Below are 18,839 nucleotides of genomic sequence, written 5' to 3' on the forward strand. Positions count from 1 at the left end.
TCTGAGGCCTGAGTAGCGCAGAGGGATTAGTGAACTCATTTGGAGATATTTTCAGCCCCAGGCGGGTGTGTTGCATGGAACCTCCTCATGTATAAGCATTTCCTAGGGTTTTAAATGCTGGCCAGACTTATATTTTTGCCTGGCCCCTGTCAACAAACTCCTTCCCCACCTGAACACAGTGAAGGAAATGTGAGCTAAGGCCAGGGGAGTGGGGAGGCTGAGAGTTACCCCTGGCCGAGGTGGTTCTGAAACGAAGACCAGAGGGATGAAGCCACTTCTGCGGATGCTGCAGGGCTGGGTCCCTAACAGCTGCTGCACCCGCACCAGGGCAGGTGTGCTGGCAACCCTGTGGGAGCTGCAGAAGGGAGTCTTTAACAGGTACCCTCTACTCTATCCCCAGGGCTTTTGGGTAGAGACCCAGTTGTCACTGAAGAAAACAGGACCCCACTCCTGGTCTGTGCCACAGAGGACAAGTTGCCACTGAGATGCAGTCAGACAGCCGGAGCCTCCAATGTAGGCAGAGGTGTTCCAGAGAAACACACCTGAATCACAGAGAAGCAAAGAGGAAAGGGGAAAAGGGTGTTGTAAATTGAGTAGAACATCTTGGAAAATCTGGACTTTAGACTCTTCTGGAAATAGAGATCATTTTATGGCCTGGAATATGCTTTTTTTTTTTTTTTTCCTGTGCTGCGTGGCTTGTGGGATCTTAGTTCCCCCACCAGGGATTGAACCTGGGCCCTGGCAGTGAGAGCGCCAAGTCCTAACCACTGGACAACCAGGGAACTCCCGGAACATGCATTTGGAATTCATAGCCTCTTTTTGTTTACACGTGAAGCCTGGCTGCTCCCCTTCATCTGCTTGTCCTTTCAAACCTAAACAACCATGTCCTGGGCACCATTCTTTCCAAGACTCAGAGGTGGGCCCGGGTGGCCACCAGCTTTGAATCCACGGTAGGAGATTCTGTGATGCCAGCCCTGGCATCGTGTTTCAGTGTGGACGCGAGAAGTCTCATGGGTGTTAGGAGTGCCAAGCCCCAAAGAGGGAACAGAGCCTTCCAGAGACCACCCAAGCACTCAAAATGGGCAGAAAGATTCAGACCATCTGGGTTCAGAGAGTGCGTTTTTTGTCGCTCATTGGCACCTCACAGGTGCGACTGAATACTGTGTGGTGATTTCATAGTTTTATTTGTGTTTTGCTTTCAAATCAGAATGGTTTCTCCAACAATAGTCATTAGATAGAAAATTCCTCAATAGCATTTTGCCGTTCAGTTTTCTGATCTAAAAAATGAGTTGTGAATCAGTGGTTTGGAGAACGATGAAAATCCTTTTCACATAGAGCACCTCTCCATAAACATCACTTATTATTTGCAAAGTGCTCAAGGGAGAGAAGGTTGCAATGTAGTACTCTGGCTTTGCCAACACACATCGATATTAATAATATCGAGGGCGTCACTCTCTATGTGTTAAGATGTTTGCTGCTTTCTGCTCAGTAAATGATACAGAATTGAAGAAAATTTGAAACAGCACTGAAAAACCTGGCGCTGAATTAAGTGTGGTGACTCTAAATTTAAGTTTTTTGACCTTGTGTTAATTTCCTAATTCTCATTCACGCCAGTGTGGTTTTGATTGGCCTGGACCCCTTTTTTGCCGTTTGCGGTTGCAGAGAAGGGCACGTGGTCCCCTGCACTGACCAGGGGTGGCAGCATTTGTAGTTTCTGGTGCTGTCCAGACAGCAAAGGGCGCTCTCTTCTAAAAGGACAGTGCATCATGTCATGTCCTCACTAACCGCTCTGTGGTCCACGGGTCGGAAGTCAGCATCCTCAGTTCTGGGTCCTTAGTTTGTACTAAACCAGGTAATATTTGGAGGTAGCAGCACTGGATAAGGAATTTCTCAGGCTGCCCAAAATAAAATGGGAATGGGTGATTCTTTTAGCTGGTGATTCGAAGTACATCACTTCGTGTGTATATGGGTGTGAATATTTAGGGCCTTTTTTCTCTCCAGCTATCTTCAAATAGATGTGTGTGCTTGAGTACAAGCACACACACCCAGCTTTAATATCTGAACAGGTTATTTTAGCAGGTCTGTCGTGAGGCACAATTATGCCCAAAGACACGATTTTTTATATTGGGCTGGTTAAGACCAGGGAGAGCTGAGACCAGTTTATTTACCATCATTATGAGAGGTATGGCTCTTGCGCCATCCTGGAGTGCTCTAGAAATACTTTTGCCATCTCCTGAGCTTCTCAAAGCTGGTGTTCTCATGAGGCTGGCCCTGTGCCAGGTTGGAGGGGCTTGCCATGGGCCCAGGGTGAGCCTAGTAAGAGGCATTGTTTTGTGGGTTGAGCGCCAGGGTTCCTGGGTACCTGCCTCCAAGCTCTCCCTCCTCCTCTCTTCATAGGGTCTCAAATGCCTTGGTCCCACCAGCTCTCACATTCCATGACCCCATGCAACTTCGCCATTTCCCCTCTGAGTTCAGGCCCATTATAAGCCTTTCGAGTGGTCCATGTGTGCCCCCTACAGTGTTGCTGTCCAGGTGGCCCCTGTGTTGTCATCCCTGCATCACACCTGGCTAAGGTGATGAATTCCTTTACAAAATCTCCGTGTTGTGTGGGCCTTGGAGAGAGCTCTGGGTTCACATCCTGAGTTCCCGCTGTGCAACCTTGGACAAATCTTCCTTTTCTAAGTCTCAGGCATCCTTGTCTGTGATGTGTGGGTACCAGTCCCTTCGGTTGGCAGAGTTACTGTGAAAAGCAAATGAACATAGTGTATCTGAAGCCCCTCACCCACTTAGACACTTGCAAATGCTGTCATTAACTTCCTCCCGAGATCCCCTTCCCTGCGGGGCTCCCCAAACCCTGTCTCCCTTCTTCTTGCTCCTCACACTCACTGCAGCCTCTTCCTCAGCCTCTCACAGGTTGGTTTCCAGCCCCCAATTCTACTCAGCTGCGCTTAGCACTGCCTGGATGTTCGACCCAATGGTGTTCCCAGGCCTGGCGTCTGTAGCAACATTTGATAGCAGTACCTTTTCCTTCTGGAAACTGCCTCCTCTTGACCTGTGCTCTCGCAACTCTTCTGCTTTTCTTGATTCTTGGTCTTTCACCTCTTCCTCTGGCTGTCTCGGTGGGGAGGCTCCCCAGACTTGACCGTCTCCTGCAGGAGAGCCCTGACCCAGTAGTGCACCTCTTAGCCCCCAGCTACCTGACATGGTGGCCGCCGGCCACGTGCAGCTACGAGGGCCCACTTGACATGCAGCCAGTCCAAATGGAAAACTGAAGAAATGCACCGCCAGTCTCAAAGACTTAATACCAACAGAGAATGTAAACTATCTTGTTAATAATTTTTATATTGATTACCTAGGAAATGATAACATTTTGGATATATTGGGTGAAGTGAAACTAAAGTTGATTTCCTTTGTTTCTTTGTGCATTTTGAATGTAGCTATAGAACGTTTTCAGTCACACAGGTGGCTGGTACTCTGTTTGTGTTGGCGGCGCTGGCCTGGGAAACGGAGCCCAGCCTCAAGGGCTCACATCCAGGCAGGGCAGTCTCTCACTTGCCCCGTTCTAACACACGTTGAGAGATTGTTTGCTCTTTAATTTATTCACTCGTGCACCCATTCCACGTCCTCTGAGTTCCCCCTCTGTGTGACAGGCCCATTCTAGGCAGAGGCAACAGAGGTTAATGCTCCTGGCCTTCCTGCTGACTGGTCCATGAGCCTCAGAGGGTGACTTGTGCACCAAGCCCAGGCTGCCCTGCAGCCCTCCCCGCTGTGCGGTGTGGGGAGTGGGGCCTCTCTGGGATAAGGGCCCTGTTGTAGACTGTAACCAGCTTCCGTAGTCCAACCTTCTGGATTTGAGACCCCTTGTCCCTAGGTTTCCTCAGCAGAATATCCCCCAGCCCCATGTTGGATGCTGGGGGTTGGGGGTGGGGGGTCATGCCCTGCCGGCAAGCAGCCCGCAGCCTGGAAGGCGGAGGCTGTGTTCCTGACTGGGATCACAGCTGCCTTCATGGGCTCTGCGTGGGGGAGACAGGGAGCGTATCCCATGCCTGACAGCAGAGCCTGGCTGCTTCCGGTTCTGCAGGATCCAGTCCAGGCGTGTTGGAAGCCTTAAGGGGGTCCCCCTTTCAAGAGCCCAAGGGCTGTCAGAGCCTAAGGGCCATCAGGTGCTACCAGCTGTCCGATGGAGCAAGGCAGGCCCTCGGCCCACCCCCAGGGCTCCCAGACCACCTGCGGGTGAACCAGGGTCTCAGCTGTGGCTCCCTGGGAAGCCAAGGGCCACCCAAAGCTCACAGCTTCCCGTCAGCTGTTGGGAGACAAGCAGCGCGTGGTGGTTCTTGCCCTTGACCTGTCCACGTCTTATTTTTAAATTAGATTAATGTGGGTCTGTGGCCTTTTGAGATGAAGATTCACCACACCCCTCTGCAAGTGAGGGCACAGTGCTAGTGCTCTTTACCCCTCAGCTGTGGTTAGTGTGGACCCCAGGGGTGCAGTGACACCTCATGAACGAATCGCCTTCATCACACTCAGCCTTTAGGGAACACAAACAACAAACTCCATCCATCATCTTGTGTTTGCAGTTGGTGACCAAAGTAGCTCAGTGCAGTCATGCTGCCTGCTTGTCCCTCCCTGGAGGAGGCAAGGGGACTGCCCCCCTCCCCGAGTCCTGGGGGCTCTTTTGGCTTTCACGCCCCCTCTGCAGAGAGTCCAGGCCGGGTCACCCCCTCCCAGGGACACAGTGAGCTCCCTGTGTGTACACCTCCCAAGTTGTCACCTGCAGTGGCCCAGTTTCTCTCAAAGAAGCCAGGCTTATTCCTCGTGATGAAAACAGAGGCTTTACTGACCCTGCCTGGGGCCAGCCCGTAATCTTTCCTCCATTGGTCTTCACCCTTTGCAGCTTCTTGCCCCTCACTGTCCTGTTCGGTGTTATATCTTATCCTCTGTGTTGTCAAAAAGCACAGTGGTCTAAATGAGTTAGTGTATTAGTTTCCTATTGCAGCCGTAACAAACTACCAGACTTGGTGGCTAGAAACAACAGAAACTTGTCATCTGACAGCACTGGAGGTCAGAGTCCAGAGTGGGTTTTACTGGGCAGAGTTGTGTTCCTGTAGAGGCTCCGGGGAGAAGGTGTACCCTCCATCGTCTGACCTCCGCTTCCTTCTCACGTCCCCTCTGACTCTTACCTGCTTCATGAGGACCATTGCAATTACAACAGCTCACCTGGATAATCCAGGATCCTCTCCCCTACTCAAGGCCCCTAACCTAATCACACCTGCCAAGTTCCTTTTACCGTCTAACCTAACAGAGTTCCAGGTTCTGGGAATGAGGATGTGGATATTTTGGGGGCCATTGCTGTGCCTACCACAGACAGCCTTATTTATTTAATAAGAGGCTGGCAAAGAGTTTGATTATTTTTTGCCATTGAGTCTGGTGTAAAAAGAGAGAAAAGTGACCCAATGGAGGAACAAAAGGACTTCTCCAAGGAAGTCGCCTTTAAGGATGGAACCTATAGGAAAATGTGTAATCAAAGGGGAAATTATAATTCCTCTTGAGCAAATATTTTCACAAGGTTACAGTACAGAACAATGTGGGTTAGTTATGTTTGGCAAAGAGCTTATGGTACAGCCCTGTCTGGTAGGTAGGTCACTCTGCAGCGGTAGAGATGCGCTGTGTCTGCCATGCAGTGCTGTGGCCACCAGCCTTGCATGGCTACTGAGCAATTGAAATGTGGCTCCTGCAGCTGAGGAGCCCAATTTTTTTAATTTAATTAAGTTATATTTGAATATAAAGAGCTGGTGGCCACTGTATAGAACAGCATGGACTGGAAGAGGGGAGCCGCACCTGGGTCTGTAGGTAGGCGTTAGGAAGCTGTCAGTGCAATAATTTGCAGAGTTTCTCCCTGAGGGGAAAGTCAATAGCTTTTCTTAGATTCTTGGAAGGCCTTCCTGACACCAAAAGGTTTTCAGGCCCCAGTCCAGAGGGAAACCACAAAGAACAGTGGAGCACAGGATGCCTGGAGCCGTCATTCTTCCTAATGCTGCAGAGCCGTCTGCTGTGGTCTCGAGCTGGATTCAGAACGTGGGATGAAGGCCCCTTTGATTTGGGTTCTTGGCTAAAGAAACACAACGTGCTGTCAGCCAGGCAGTTACCAAAAGAGCAGACGGCAAGCGAGCCCGTGTGTACACACAGCCTGAGCTGGCCTGGAGCCGGAGCTACGTAGAGAGCCTCAGTGTTCCAGAGGGGGCGAGGCCGAGGGTTATCCCCCACCCCTCTCCTTGGCCCCCACAAAGATCCTACCTGCCTTCCCAGCTCAGATGCAGCTTCCTCTGCGACACTGCCAGTCATCTCTTTAATCTGAATTTATCCTTCCTCTTACACTCTCCCACAGCACAGGGGCTCCTTTTCTGAAATAATGTTTTACCTTCTCCCTGTGCTATGGCTGGATTGGTACACCTTTACTAATGCTCGTCAGTTTCACTTGGGTGTCTACATCAGCCTCAGAGCTTCCAAAAAAGGTAGAAAAAAGGTAGATGCTTAGGTCTTGGCCCAGACTTCCGGGCCTGGTCTGGCACATACATCAGGCTCAGTAAACACTTTATATGCCCCAGACCTTAGTAAAGGAGGTGTTGCCTTATTCAAGTCCTTTTAAAGTGCTTGAAGCACCTTCTAAATTACGTCATTTTTTTCTGTCTTTTAAAAATTGAGGTATAGTTGACATGTAAGATTGTATGAGTTTGAGGTGTACCACATGTTGGTTTGATACATTTATATATTACAATATGATTGCCATAGTAGGATTAGCTAACACCTCTATCACGTCACACGTTAGCATTCTTTTTATGATGAGAACAGTTAAGATCTAGTCTCCTAGCAACTTTAAAGTTTATAATACAGTATTGTTGACTATAATCACCATGTTGTGCATCATTTTAAATAAAATAAAATAAAATGTTCGCAGGTTCTGAAATGGGTACCAGTGCCTTGGGATAAAATTTCCAGTGACTGTATCAGACATGGATTCAAAATATATTTATCTCCCATGAATAGTGCTCAAAAGTAACAGCAAAAATGCAGGATGGTGACCCAAATCCATTTCAGGTACCAACAAATCAAACCTAAATTATTCTATCCTATTTTATTCTAAGCAAATTATCTTTGACTGACACCAGCAAAAAATTTAGTCCATAGCACAGTCAAAATGAGGTGTATATAACCAGGACTCAGAGGAAATGAAGCCTAGTGGTATTCTTAAGTGAGCTCATTTAAATATGGGGGCATAGTTGGCATTATTTATGTTGTATGAGGGGGGGAACGCGACAGGAGAGGCACTGGTAACCAGCGCTGAATTCGAAGCTGTTTTTAGGAGACCTTAATGAATGTTTCCCTTCTCTTTTCTTCTCCAATGGCTGTTTCCTGACCCACCGTCTCGCCCCAGGATTTGCGCAAGCAGGTAGCACCGCTGCTGAAGAGCTTCCAAGGGGAGGTAAGCGTTTATGTTTCTTTTACATCTTTCCTGTTCATTGCGCTTTCTTCCTCTTCTTAGTAAGTAAATGCCACTGGCAGAAGGTGCTTACTCAGAGGGCGCCTCCCAGCCGCACCGAGCCACCCGTGACCCATCTGCATGCAGATGATGCGCTCCTCAAAGTGATGTTTCCACTGAGTGTCCGTGATTAAAAGCCCACGTGGGAGGGGAGGCGGGACTCAGGATATCAGAAGGGGCGATGGAATCTGGGGGTGAGACCCTGTCCTCAGAGCCCCAGGCCCCCCGCCCCAAGCTCACTGGTACCCTGAGCTGGTCTGGGACTGTGCCTTCATGCACAGCCGTGGGGGGAAGAGGAACTTCATAGGCAGAAGCCATGAGGAGTAGGTTTGGGCTCAGCATAAGGATCGTTTTCTAATTGATCCATCCAGGGAAGTGCTGGGCAAGGTGGCGGGCAGGTGGCCCGTCATCTGAGAACTGTGTGCCCTGAATACTGCTCATCCACAGAGAAGGGGGCACAGTCCAGGTGGGTGACACACCTGGTCCTTCTCCACCCTTTGTGTAGACACTTGGTGAATTTTAGAAAACCAGAAATGCTGTTAGTGTTGGGGAATTATTCCCTCTCAGCTTCTCCCATAGGAATGACGACGTAGTAATAATAGGGAGGAGAGGGAGCGAGAAGGTTTGCAAGTCCTCTAAAGAACCCACACTGATGGGATCTTAGGAATTTTGTGTTTCTGCAACTTCCCAACTCAGAGAGAGCATGGGGGAGGGGCCGGATGCAGGGACGTGAGGGGGCGAGTTCAGGAGTGATGAGAGGCTGGAATCCTGGCCCCAGAGCTCCGTGCGAGAGGTCAGGGCTGTCATTTGGTAAACTCTTCAGCACGTGGGTGACAGCAGAGGGTGCGGGATCCAAGGAGGTTAGTTAGGAGGACCACAGCGGCGGAGGCCAGAGAGGAGATTCCAGGACAGCGAGGGGCACGTGTGGGAGCAACAGCCACAGTGAGGCTGGTGGTGGCTGCAGATTTGCAAGCCGTGCAGGCGGGGCTCATCTCTCTGTTTATTATTTCCTGCCGCAGGAACCACTCCCCACCCCCACCACCATGCTTGGCTCCGTAGGGCACAGAAGAACATCAGTAGCCCAGGTCTTAGAAGGACTCGAATTGCCTTTTCCTCAGAAATTACATCTCCAAACCCTCATTTTCTGAGTAAAGCCGTCACCTTACACCTGCCCACATGTGATCTAATCTCTTCTACCTGTTCAGCAGCTTTTGTGAGACCCATCGGCTTGGTGTTTCTCTGGCTGGAATAGTTCAGGGTGCTCTTTCTGTTGTTTGCTCGTTTTTCTTTCTTTCTGAAAAATTTCCAACCTACATTCAAGTAGAAGGACTGGGGTAATGAACCGCTGAGCCCCTTTACCTAGACTCCTCACCTGTCAGCGTTGTGCCACATTGGCTCCTCTCCCCGCACCCCTTTATGGAACATTTGAAAGTGAGTTGCGGGGGCACTCCCACCCTCAGCCACATAGGCGTCTCCTAAAATTAAGGAGCTTTCCACTGGAACCCTGAGTATCACACCTGGGAAAGTAACACGAATTTCATGATACCCATCTATCCAAAATCAAATTTCCCCAGTTGCCCCCAAAATATCTTTTATAACTGCTCTGCATTGCATTTGGGAGAAATAATATATATTTCTCTTTTAATATAGACACTCTCTCCACCCCCTCACCTTTGTTATTGTTATTGTTTTTTTTTTTTTTTTAAGAATCTAAGCCAGTTGTATAGATTATCCCACATTCTGGATGGGGTTATGGGTTTAGTTCTGGAAATATATATTAAATTTAAAATGCCTGTGAGACATGTAGGCTTCCTATTTCCCTGATTTTTTTTAAGGCTATTTGAAAAGTAAATATTTTGTAGTACCATTAATATCTACCAAGCCACTGCTAATTGCTATATTTATATTAAATAGTGTGTGCTTTCTAATACGCTGATTTGAGTAGAGGGGACCAAACCCTGCTCGTTTCTGAAGACTGAACTTGCATAGCAGCAGGTAACTTGCATGTGGGGACCATGAGTGCAGGGGTGACCAGAAGCAGTGGGTCCTGGTGCTTAGACGGGGTGGGATCCATTGTTTTTCTGAAAAGCCACCTTCTCTAGTAACCAGAGGCTTGTTCTCATACCCATCACTCGAGTGTCTGCTGCTGCAATTTTATTTATCAGATATATTTGAGTTCATCCCAAGATGCTTGAGTTCCCCCTGGTAGGAAGTATTGTGATAGTGAAAACGTGATCTTTGCCTCAGAATTTGTATAGATTTCTTTCTTACTTGAGATCCCCAAAAGAAAAATAAATAAATAAAAATAAAGTTTTCAGACAGTGAGAAATTCACGAGGCCTTTAGAGTTCCCGCGAGAATACTTCTTTACTCTATGTCATAACATCACGGGAAATGGTAGCCTGGCCAGGGTGCCACTTACGCCCTTAGGTGTTTTCTCATGGTTCTCCAGAGGCCCTCCTGCCTGTGGTTTGTGAGAGCTGCGTGATTTAGTAACTGCTAACCTTTCTAGGGTCTGCTCACTTCTTCCCTCCTGTCCCAGGATACACGGCCATCCTGAGTCTCTGCCAGGCCGTTGTGCGCTGGGTGTCCTCACCGGCCCCCAGGGCTTTGCACAGCTGACCTGCTTCCTGAAATGCTTCTGCCTCCTTCCTCTTTACCTGGCTCACTTCCTCGAGGAAGGTCTTCCCTGAGCCCCAGATAACAGGCCAGGTCCCCCCCTACTGTGTGCTCTGCATCTGTCATCATGCCTGAGAGCCGCCTGTCACTTTGTCTTGGTTCCCCTTTCGTCTGTGAAATGTGTGAAGGCAGCCACTGTGTGTTGTCTTGTTGGCTGTTGTGTTCCCAGCACCCAACGCAACAGCTGAGAACCAGAGTATTTGGGCTTTCGAAGTGGTTATCGATAAATGATGGAACAGCCAAGCTCCCCTGGGGGCAGTTTTAAAGCACTTTGCCTCTCTCATTTCTTTGGGATCTGTTGCTGTTTGTAGGGTGAGAGGGACCCTGGAAGGTATGCTTTAGTTTGGAAGTTTATTTACTAGTTTAGAAGAAACTAGTAAATAACAATTTGTTGTCCTTGATTGAAAGGTTTGGGATCATATAATCATAGTGGTTATTCATAATTGTTATAGCAAAGTCATCAAGTTTAACTCACACTGAAATTAGATCTATTTATTATACCTAAATTTGTGTTTCATAAGCCCAGCCAGCTGATGGGGGGGTCATTCCAATTTAAGGCTTATTTTAGTCGAGTAATTCAGACATCCCTTTAGTAAAGCGATGCTCACACTCTGCAGGAAAATGCTAAGTCTTCCAAATTGCCTTTCCCACTCCTTGCTCCTCTCCCTGAGAAGGGTCCTCGTGCAGGGGTTGAGGGGGTGAGGAGTTGGCTTAGGCCCTCCTCCTCTTGGCTATGGGGGAGCTGCATACTTAACCCAAGTGTCCTCAGGAAGGAAAATCCTCTTAAGAAATAACTCAGTTGCTTATATTAGGGGGGAAATAAAAGACTAAAAATCCATGAGCTTAGCATCCAGCTTAAAAAGTTATAAAAATATGATAGAATACATTCAAAGAAAAGAGGAAGAAGGAAATAAAAAATTATAATTAATAATACATAGATTAAAATGAAAAAGGAAAGAAAGACCCAAGAGAGAAACAGCTCAAAAGTTGGTTCTTTGAAAAAAACTGCTATCATAGACAAACCACCTTCCTAAATCAAGGAAAAAATGGTTCAGAATAAAAACAGGATAAGTTTGCAACCGCAGCAGAGATTAAAAAGATAATAAGGGAATGTTATAATCTATTTTATGCCAATAAATTTTAAAACTCAGACAAAATGGACAAATTTTTGGAATACTGTGATGTACCAAAGCTGATTAAAGAAGTAGAAAACCTGAATAGCCTTATAACTATTACAGAAATATTCCCACAATGTTTAGGCAGTTTTGTGGGAGAGTCCTATCAATCATTCATGAAACAGATAGTTCTAATCTTTTGCAAATTAGGAGAATTTCTTTTCTTTCAGAAAATAAAAAAAGAGAACACTTCCTAACTCATTTTATGAATACCAAAACCAGACAAGAACAGTATAAGAAAATTAAAATCAGTCTTATTTATGAATAGATATGCAGAAGTCTTTGAAAAGGTATTAATAAATTGAATCCATCAAGCTGCATATATCCCAAGAATGCTGTTTGGTTTAACAGAAAAAATTATTGATACAAATTAATATTCTCAGATTAAAAAGGAAAAATCTCAATAGTTACAGGAAGATAATTTGGTAAATTTCAACATTCATTCATGATTTTAAGAAAAAGATTAAAAAAACAAAACAAAACAGAAAAAACCTTCCAGCAAACAAGGAATAGAGGGGAAATTTGTTAACCTGAGAAAAGGTATTTATCAAAAACCTGCATCAATCATCATACTCAGTGATGTTAAAAACATTACCCATAAAATCAAGAACCAGACAAAAATGCCTACTGTTGCCACTTTTATTTAATGTTGTACTGGAAGTCTTAGCTACCATTAGAAGACTAGAAAAAGAAATAAAATTACAAGTATTGGAGCAAAAGAAATAAAACTGTCATTTTTCAGGTGAGCCTTAATTATTTAACAAGGTTGCTAGATACAAAATCAATATACAAAAGTAATTGCGCATCTCTACATCAATAGCAAACTGAAAAAGGATACCACTGCAGATAGCAACAGAAAAGTAAAGGGGACTTCCCTGGTGGCCCAGTGGTTGGGAGTCCGCCTGCCAATGCAGCCGGGTTCAGTCCCTGGTCCGGGAAGATCCCACATGCCTCGGAGCAACTAAGCCTGTGTGCCACAACTACTGAGCCTGTGCTCTAGAGCCCTTAAACCACAATTATTGAGCCCACGTGCCACAACTACTGAAGCCTGCACGCCTAGAGCCTGTGCTCCACAACAAGAGAAGCCACCACAATGAGAAGCCCACGCACCATGACGAACAGTAGCCTCTGCTTGCTACAACTGGAGAGGGCCTGCGTGCAGCAATGAAGACCCAATACCAGTGAATGAATGAATAAAGGATACCTAGGAGTAAATATAACAATGCATAGGAACTTTTTCTGAAGAAAATTATAATATTATTATTAAACAATATTAGAGAAGAGTTAAATGGAGAAAGTCAAAGTATTCAAGGATAGAAATTCCCACTACTGTATTATTAAAGACACCAACTTTCCCCAAATTGATGATAGAGTGAGTCATTGTAGTTTCAATCAGAATTCTAACAGTATTTTTCATGAAACTTGAAAAGCTGATTCCAGAATTTATATGCAGAAGCAAATGGTCAATAATGGCAAAGATAATAGTAAATAAGAATAAGACAGAGAGTTTGCCCTACCACATTATCAAAGCTACAGTAATTGGCACAGGGACAGATAAATACACCAGTGGGATGTAGTAAAGAAATCAGGAACTGACCTGCACATATACAGAAGCCAAATGACATTGCAGATCAGTGAGGAAAGGGTGGACTTTTCATTCAGTGGTCTCCCAACCATTGGTTATCCTTATGGAATTAAATGAAATAAGATCCCTACCTCACACCATATGCAAACACAATTACAGGTAAAGACTTAAGGTAAAACTTGAAACCTTTTAGAAGAAAATATAGAATATAGTGACTTTGGGTTGGGTAGGATTTCTTAAACAGGAAACCATAAAGGAAGACATTGTTACATTCAACTATATTAAAATTTTAAAGTAAAAGCTTTCTTTTTCTCCCCATGGGAAGACAGCCTAAATAAAGTGAAAGGTTAGCCCTGGGCTACTAGCTCATTTTCACCTTTGTGAGCTAGGAAAGGGTGCCACCTTCCTCAAGACATTTTTGTTGTCTGTTGGAAACTTATCATGATAAAGATTTAAAACCTATCTGACCTTTTTCATAATAAAGGTTAAATGCCCCTGATGTGAATGTTGCCCCCTTGGGCCATACTGAGAACCGATCATACATGGGGTACTCACAAACCGAGAGGAAATGGTTGCTACACACACAGTTGACAAAGGATTAGTATTCAGAAAACATTGTTTTAAAACTTTTACCTATTAATAAGAAAAAGACAAACATCCCAATAGGAAAATGGGCAAAACCATGAATGGCCTTCTCAGAAGAGAAAATCAGAATGGTCAATGTGCATACGAAGAGATGCTCAACCACACAGTCAGGGAAACACAAATTAAAATAATCTAAACGCACCTTATTCATATCTACCAGGTTGGCCAGAATTCAAAAGTCAAGGTAAGAGCATAAATGGGTGCAACCTTTTTGAAAACCAATCTGGCATCAGATTCTCCAGCTGAAGAAGCACGTATACTTTGACACATTTCTACTCCCAGGCATATGCCCTAAATAAACTGAAACATGGGCCTCAGGAAACAAGTTTTGCAATGGCTGAAAATGGTAAACAAGTGGAAACAACCTGCTTTCTATCAGCAGTGGGAAGAATAAGTAAAAAATGATGTATTCATATGATGACATACAACACAGCAGGCGACAGTGAATGAAATGCAAAAATGTGCAATACTGAGCTGATATTGTTTAAGGGTACATTTTCATTATATAATAAAACCATAAAGAAAAGGTTTAACAGGAAATCCAGAATAGAGGTTGCCCCGTATAGGCACAAAGGAGTTTCAAAGGTCGTGGGAATGTTCTCACTCACAGGTGTTCATTTTGTGATTTGTAATGTATATATTCTTTTGTAAGTATGAACTACTTATTTCCAAAAGAAAGAATAGTGCTTACAAGGCAGTAGCTACATAATTCTATTTTTGCACGTTAGAAGCCGAGTATTATTCTCTCCCATCTCTTTGCATTTTTCTTCTGTGATAAAGCACACTTGTGAGGATGTTCAAAATGGCATTTGTGGGACACTTAGCAAGCGCTGTGCTCCGCGCTTTTTCAAGCATTTGCTCACCCAGTCTTCACGATCCCGGAAAGTAGCCGCTGCTTTGACCTTCCTGTCACTAGATCTCCAAAGCTGTATCCATCTCTTCTGTTGGCTCTCACCATGGGAGGACATGCCCCTACTTCAAACACCGGTCCTCCCCAGGGGCTTGGAGTGCAGCTCCTGTTTTCTCAGGAACCACAGTCCTGCAGGGACCCTCTCTCCTGCATCCTCAGTCTGCGAGTTCCTGCAGTGTTCTCAGCAGCGTGCTGCAAGTGGTAGCATGCGCCATCGTGGGAGGGAGGGAGGGAGACTCCTTTCTCCCCCAGGCCTCTTGGCCAAGCTTCTCCAAAGAACCATCCATTCTGCGCATATACCCACCCCGGTCTGTCACCTGCCCCACTCTCCCTTGACGCTTTTAGTCAGCTCTCTTACCCCAGTGACACTGAGCCCACCTGACCCTTGCTTGATAACCTCCTCTTTTGACATCCCGTGATGCTGAGTTTCCTGTTCACTTCTCTGCCTGTTGATTTTTAGTCACCTGAGGCTGTTCCTCCTTTCCCTTCAGACCTCTAAAGAATGGCCTTCTTTGCTGTATCATCTCTCAGGATCTGTCTGCGGAAAACTCAGGTTTCTCTCTCTAACTTGGTCTTCTCTTTGGAGTCCCAGCTCCTATGAGACTGCCTGTGTGACATGACCTTGCCGTTTTCCGCAGGAAAGACCTCTTAACCCACAACCACCTCCCCTTTTCCGGCTTCCACGCCTGCTGAAATTCCCTCCTCCTCCAGCCTTTACGTTCTTGGGGATAACATACGCCCAAGGCAGCCTGATCACCTCAGCTGGAAATCCAGGACATCTCCTCTCTCCCACATCCCCACCTCCTCCATCCCTCCTCCAAAGTGCACCATCACCACCTCCCACACTCTTGTCCAACACCATGTCATTTGTCACTGAGACCAGTGGTTCACTAACTGGCCTCTGTTCCCGCTCTTACCCGCCCCACCCCGTCCTCTTCTCTCTGCATTGGATCCTTCCTTGCTTCCAGGGCCTTCCCAGTGCCCTATGCCTTCAGGGTGCCCTGGCCTGGCCGCTGCCTGCCTCCCAGCCCCAGCTGTTCTCCCAGTCCTCTGCCCAGCCCTCTCCTACTCATCCTGTAGGGCTCTTCTTACCTCAGGGTGTCACCCCTCACAGAGGTCTCCTCTGACTGTCAGTCCAAACCGAGTCCCCTTTATTTCTTTTGTAGCACAATGTTCTTCTGTTCAGAGTTCCTTCCCCTGTACATGTGAGTTTTCACATCCGCCACTCTCTCTAGATTTACCGTCTGTGTTGGCCTCCTCTGTATACCTGTATCTGGCCCCAGTGAGCTTGTGGTGGGTGCCTGTTGGACATGTGGGTAGAAGCAGCATCCTCATTTCACAGATGAGGAGACTAAGCCCAGAGCGGGTAAGCAAAGCACTCATCATCACCTGGGTGATAACAGTGGGCCTGGGCTGCCTGGCCTCCCAGTCTGTGTTCTCCAGTGATGGTGTCTGAGGAGTGGGCAGGCAGTGCCCTCTGCCCCACCATCATCTGAGTCAACTCCCCGGTCTTTGATAGGGACAATGGATGTTCATTTAGTGTAAAGCGCTTGGCAAACACAGCTTCAGGCTCCCTCCCCTTCCGACCAGCCCCTCCTGTATCACATCTGGTGCTCCATGCTGGTCCCCGTGGACCTAAATATCCATAACTGTGTGCAGATGCTTTGCTGCAACCCGACCTGCGCCCCTTGGAGGAGTGGGGCACATGTTAACTGATATCACAGTGTCACCTGCTGACATGGCCCTTATGAGGGACCAAGCCATCATTTGGACTTTCCTTTGTACTGATGGTCTGCTGTATACGTAACACCAATGGTACTCAGAGCCACAGTCTGGCTGTGTGAAACCCCACATGGCCTCTGATGCTGGATTTTGCTCTCTGTTCATTTCTTCATTCAGTAAAACCCTTGAGAGCCAACTTTGTGCAGCTCTGGGCCAAATAGAAGCTGGGGACCCAGCCATGGATACAATCGACAGGCACTTGTGTCCTAGTGAAGGGACACAGGAGTGATGTCAGATGGTGACAGTGCTGTGAGGGGAGTGATGGGAATGAGCAGCACGGGAGGGGCAGGGCGGCTCCTCCAGAGATGGTTGTCGTGGGAGGTGGCATTTGGGGGAAGACCTGTGTGATGAGAAGCGCTAGCCAAGCACAGACCTGGGAGAGTGTCGGGCAGAGCAGGGCAGGTGCCAAGGCCCCAAGGAGGGACAGTGCTTGGGATGAACAGGGTCCGGAAAGGAGGCTGGGGGCTGGGGCCGAGGGAGCAAGGGAGCCAGGCCAGAGCAGCCCGCGGGGTGGGCGGGTGGAGGTCTCATGGGCCACTACGGAAACTGCATTGAAAGGCTCTCATCCAAAGAAGTCTGAGTGGGATGGAAAGCAAAGGACTGTGCACACTTGCACAGTCTGATTTAATCAAATAATAGGTGAAATGGATGAAGTTGGGTATATATTCCATGAATTAGTTAAAAGTGACTGAGCGTTCTGAGGGTGCCCCGTGGCCTGGGTCTATTGCCCTGTCACGTATTTAAGCGTTCGGATCTAAAGGCCGTGGCTGAATAAAGCCAGGGCTTCCGAGCGCTTTACTCCCGAGAACACTTCGCAGGGGTCAGAGTTGCTGGGCGCTGGCCTGAGCGCTGCTGCTGACTCCCCCGTGGCCTCGGGCGGCTTCTGAGCCTCTTCCTGACTTTGCTTGTCTGTGAAGGGAGCTGATGAGTGAGGGAGTCGGCAGGGAGCCCTGTGGTTCTGAAGTCCAGTGTTGCTCAGTGGCCTGGTACGTGGGTTGACTGTCAGCAGCAGAACAGAAGATGGGGCATTTTCTAACAAATTATATCTGTTCCTTGAATGAGCGGCCATTCAAGGTAGTAAGTTTCCCATTACTGGGAGTGTTCAAACAAAGGCCAGAGGACCACCTGACAGGGATGTTGTCAGCTCCTACCCATTCTTCAAGGCCCAACCCAAACGCCTGAGCCTCTGAGTCATCCCAGAATATCCCCACCGGAAACAAAACTCCTCCCCTCCTCATCTCAGGGGTGGGGTGGGGTGGGGGAGGCACTTCGTTTGTATCTGTCTTGTGATTTTGAGCCTGAAGACAGTCTGCCTTTATTCTTTAGTTATTGGAACACGGTTTAACTGGCCATGTAGAGTAAGCCTTATGCTTCTGAAATCTAGAGGGTAGGGACTGTGTGTCTTTACACACACGCACACACACATTTATGTCCCCATCATACCTGTACTTAGCAAGTACCACGTTAAGAGTCATGGGTAGGCTGGTAGTTGAGAAGATTGGACCAGACCGATGTTTCCCAAAACTGGTCCTCGGACAGCCCAACCTGCTGCCTGAGAATCACCCACATGTTTCCAGAAATACAGCTCCCTAGGCTCCTCCCTCCAAGGTTCTGATGCAGTAGACTGGAGGAGGGGACCTAAACATCTGTCGTTTTACCAAGTCCCCACCGATTTTCATGTGTGGCTGGTTATAGGACCCACAGGCTAGGCTCCCCCCAAGGGCAGTTCCTCTAGGTAAAGTTCTGGGATTCGGTGCCTGCCCAAGCACCCTTGATCCGTGTGTCAGGAGCTCCGTGATTTAGCTTTAAAATGTATTTCCAGGCGTCATGTCCTTGGCTTCTGCTCCGGCCAGGCTGGTCTATTTACTGTCACCGAACATGCCTTGTGGTTTCCTGACGCTGCCCTTTTCCTAAAGTCACGGCCTCCGTTTTTATAACCTTTTGCTCTTCCTCACCTATAAAAGTCATTTCCATCCTTTAAGACCGAGCTCAAAGTCTGCCTCCTTAGTTCCTTTTCAGGACTATCTCAGCCCGTTGCTAACTTTTTCCTTTCGAGGGCCTGCATCTTCTCCCTGGCTGTGTATCTCCCCCTTTGCCTGACCCAGCTGGTGTGGGGAGGTATTCTCAGCTGAAGTTCCCTCCCTCTCACCTTCCCCTCATTAGCAAGGACTCACCGAGTCCTGTGTTTGAGGCTCTGCACCAGCTTCCTAGTGACTCACGAGAAAAATAAGGCAGCCTCCCCTCCCAGGAACCTCAAAGGCATCTGCCAGTTTGTGGGCCAGTGTCCCCTCTTTTTTGTTTTAATTTTTATTTTATATTGGAATATAGTTGATTAACAACTTTTTGTTAATTCCAGGTGTACAGCAGTGTGGTTCAGTTATACATATACGTGTCTATTCTTTTTAAAATTATTTTCCCATTTAAGTTATTACAGAATATTGAGTACAGTTCCCTGTGCTATATAGTAGGTCCTTGTTGGTTATCTATTTTAAATATAGCAGTGTGTACATGTCAGTCCCAAACTCCT

At 47.1% G+C, this 18,839-nt stretch overlaps 1 protein-coding gene across 8 annotated transcripts in view; it reads left to right on the top strand.

Annotated features, from left to right (window-relative positions):
• CUX1 (cut like homeobox 1) overlaps window positions 1–18,839 on the top strand; it is a 354,634-nt gene that overhangs the window by 158,538 nt on the left and 177,257 nt on the right. For all 8 annotated transcript variants that reach the window (XM_057748078.1, XM_057748079.1, XM_057748081.1 and 5 more), the window contains one exon: window positions 7,433–7,480. In XM_057748078.1, coding sequence (XP_057604061.1) covers window positions 7,433–7,480 — 48 coding nt within the window. The remainder of the gene's footprint in view (window positions 1–7,432; window positions 7,481–18,839) is intronic.

This window comes from Hippopotamus amphibius, chromosome 9, assembly GCF_030028045.1.
Source record: "Hippopotamus amphibius kiboko isolate mHipAmp2 chromosome 9, mHipAmp2.hap2, whole genome shotgun sequence".
NCBI lineage: Eukaryota > Metazoa > Chordata > Mammalia > Artiodactyla > Hippopotamidae > Hippopotamus > Hippopotamus amphibius.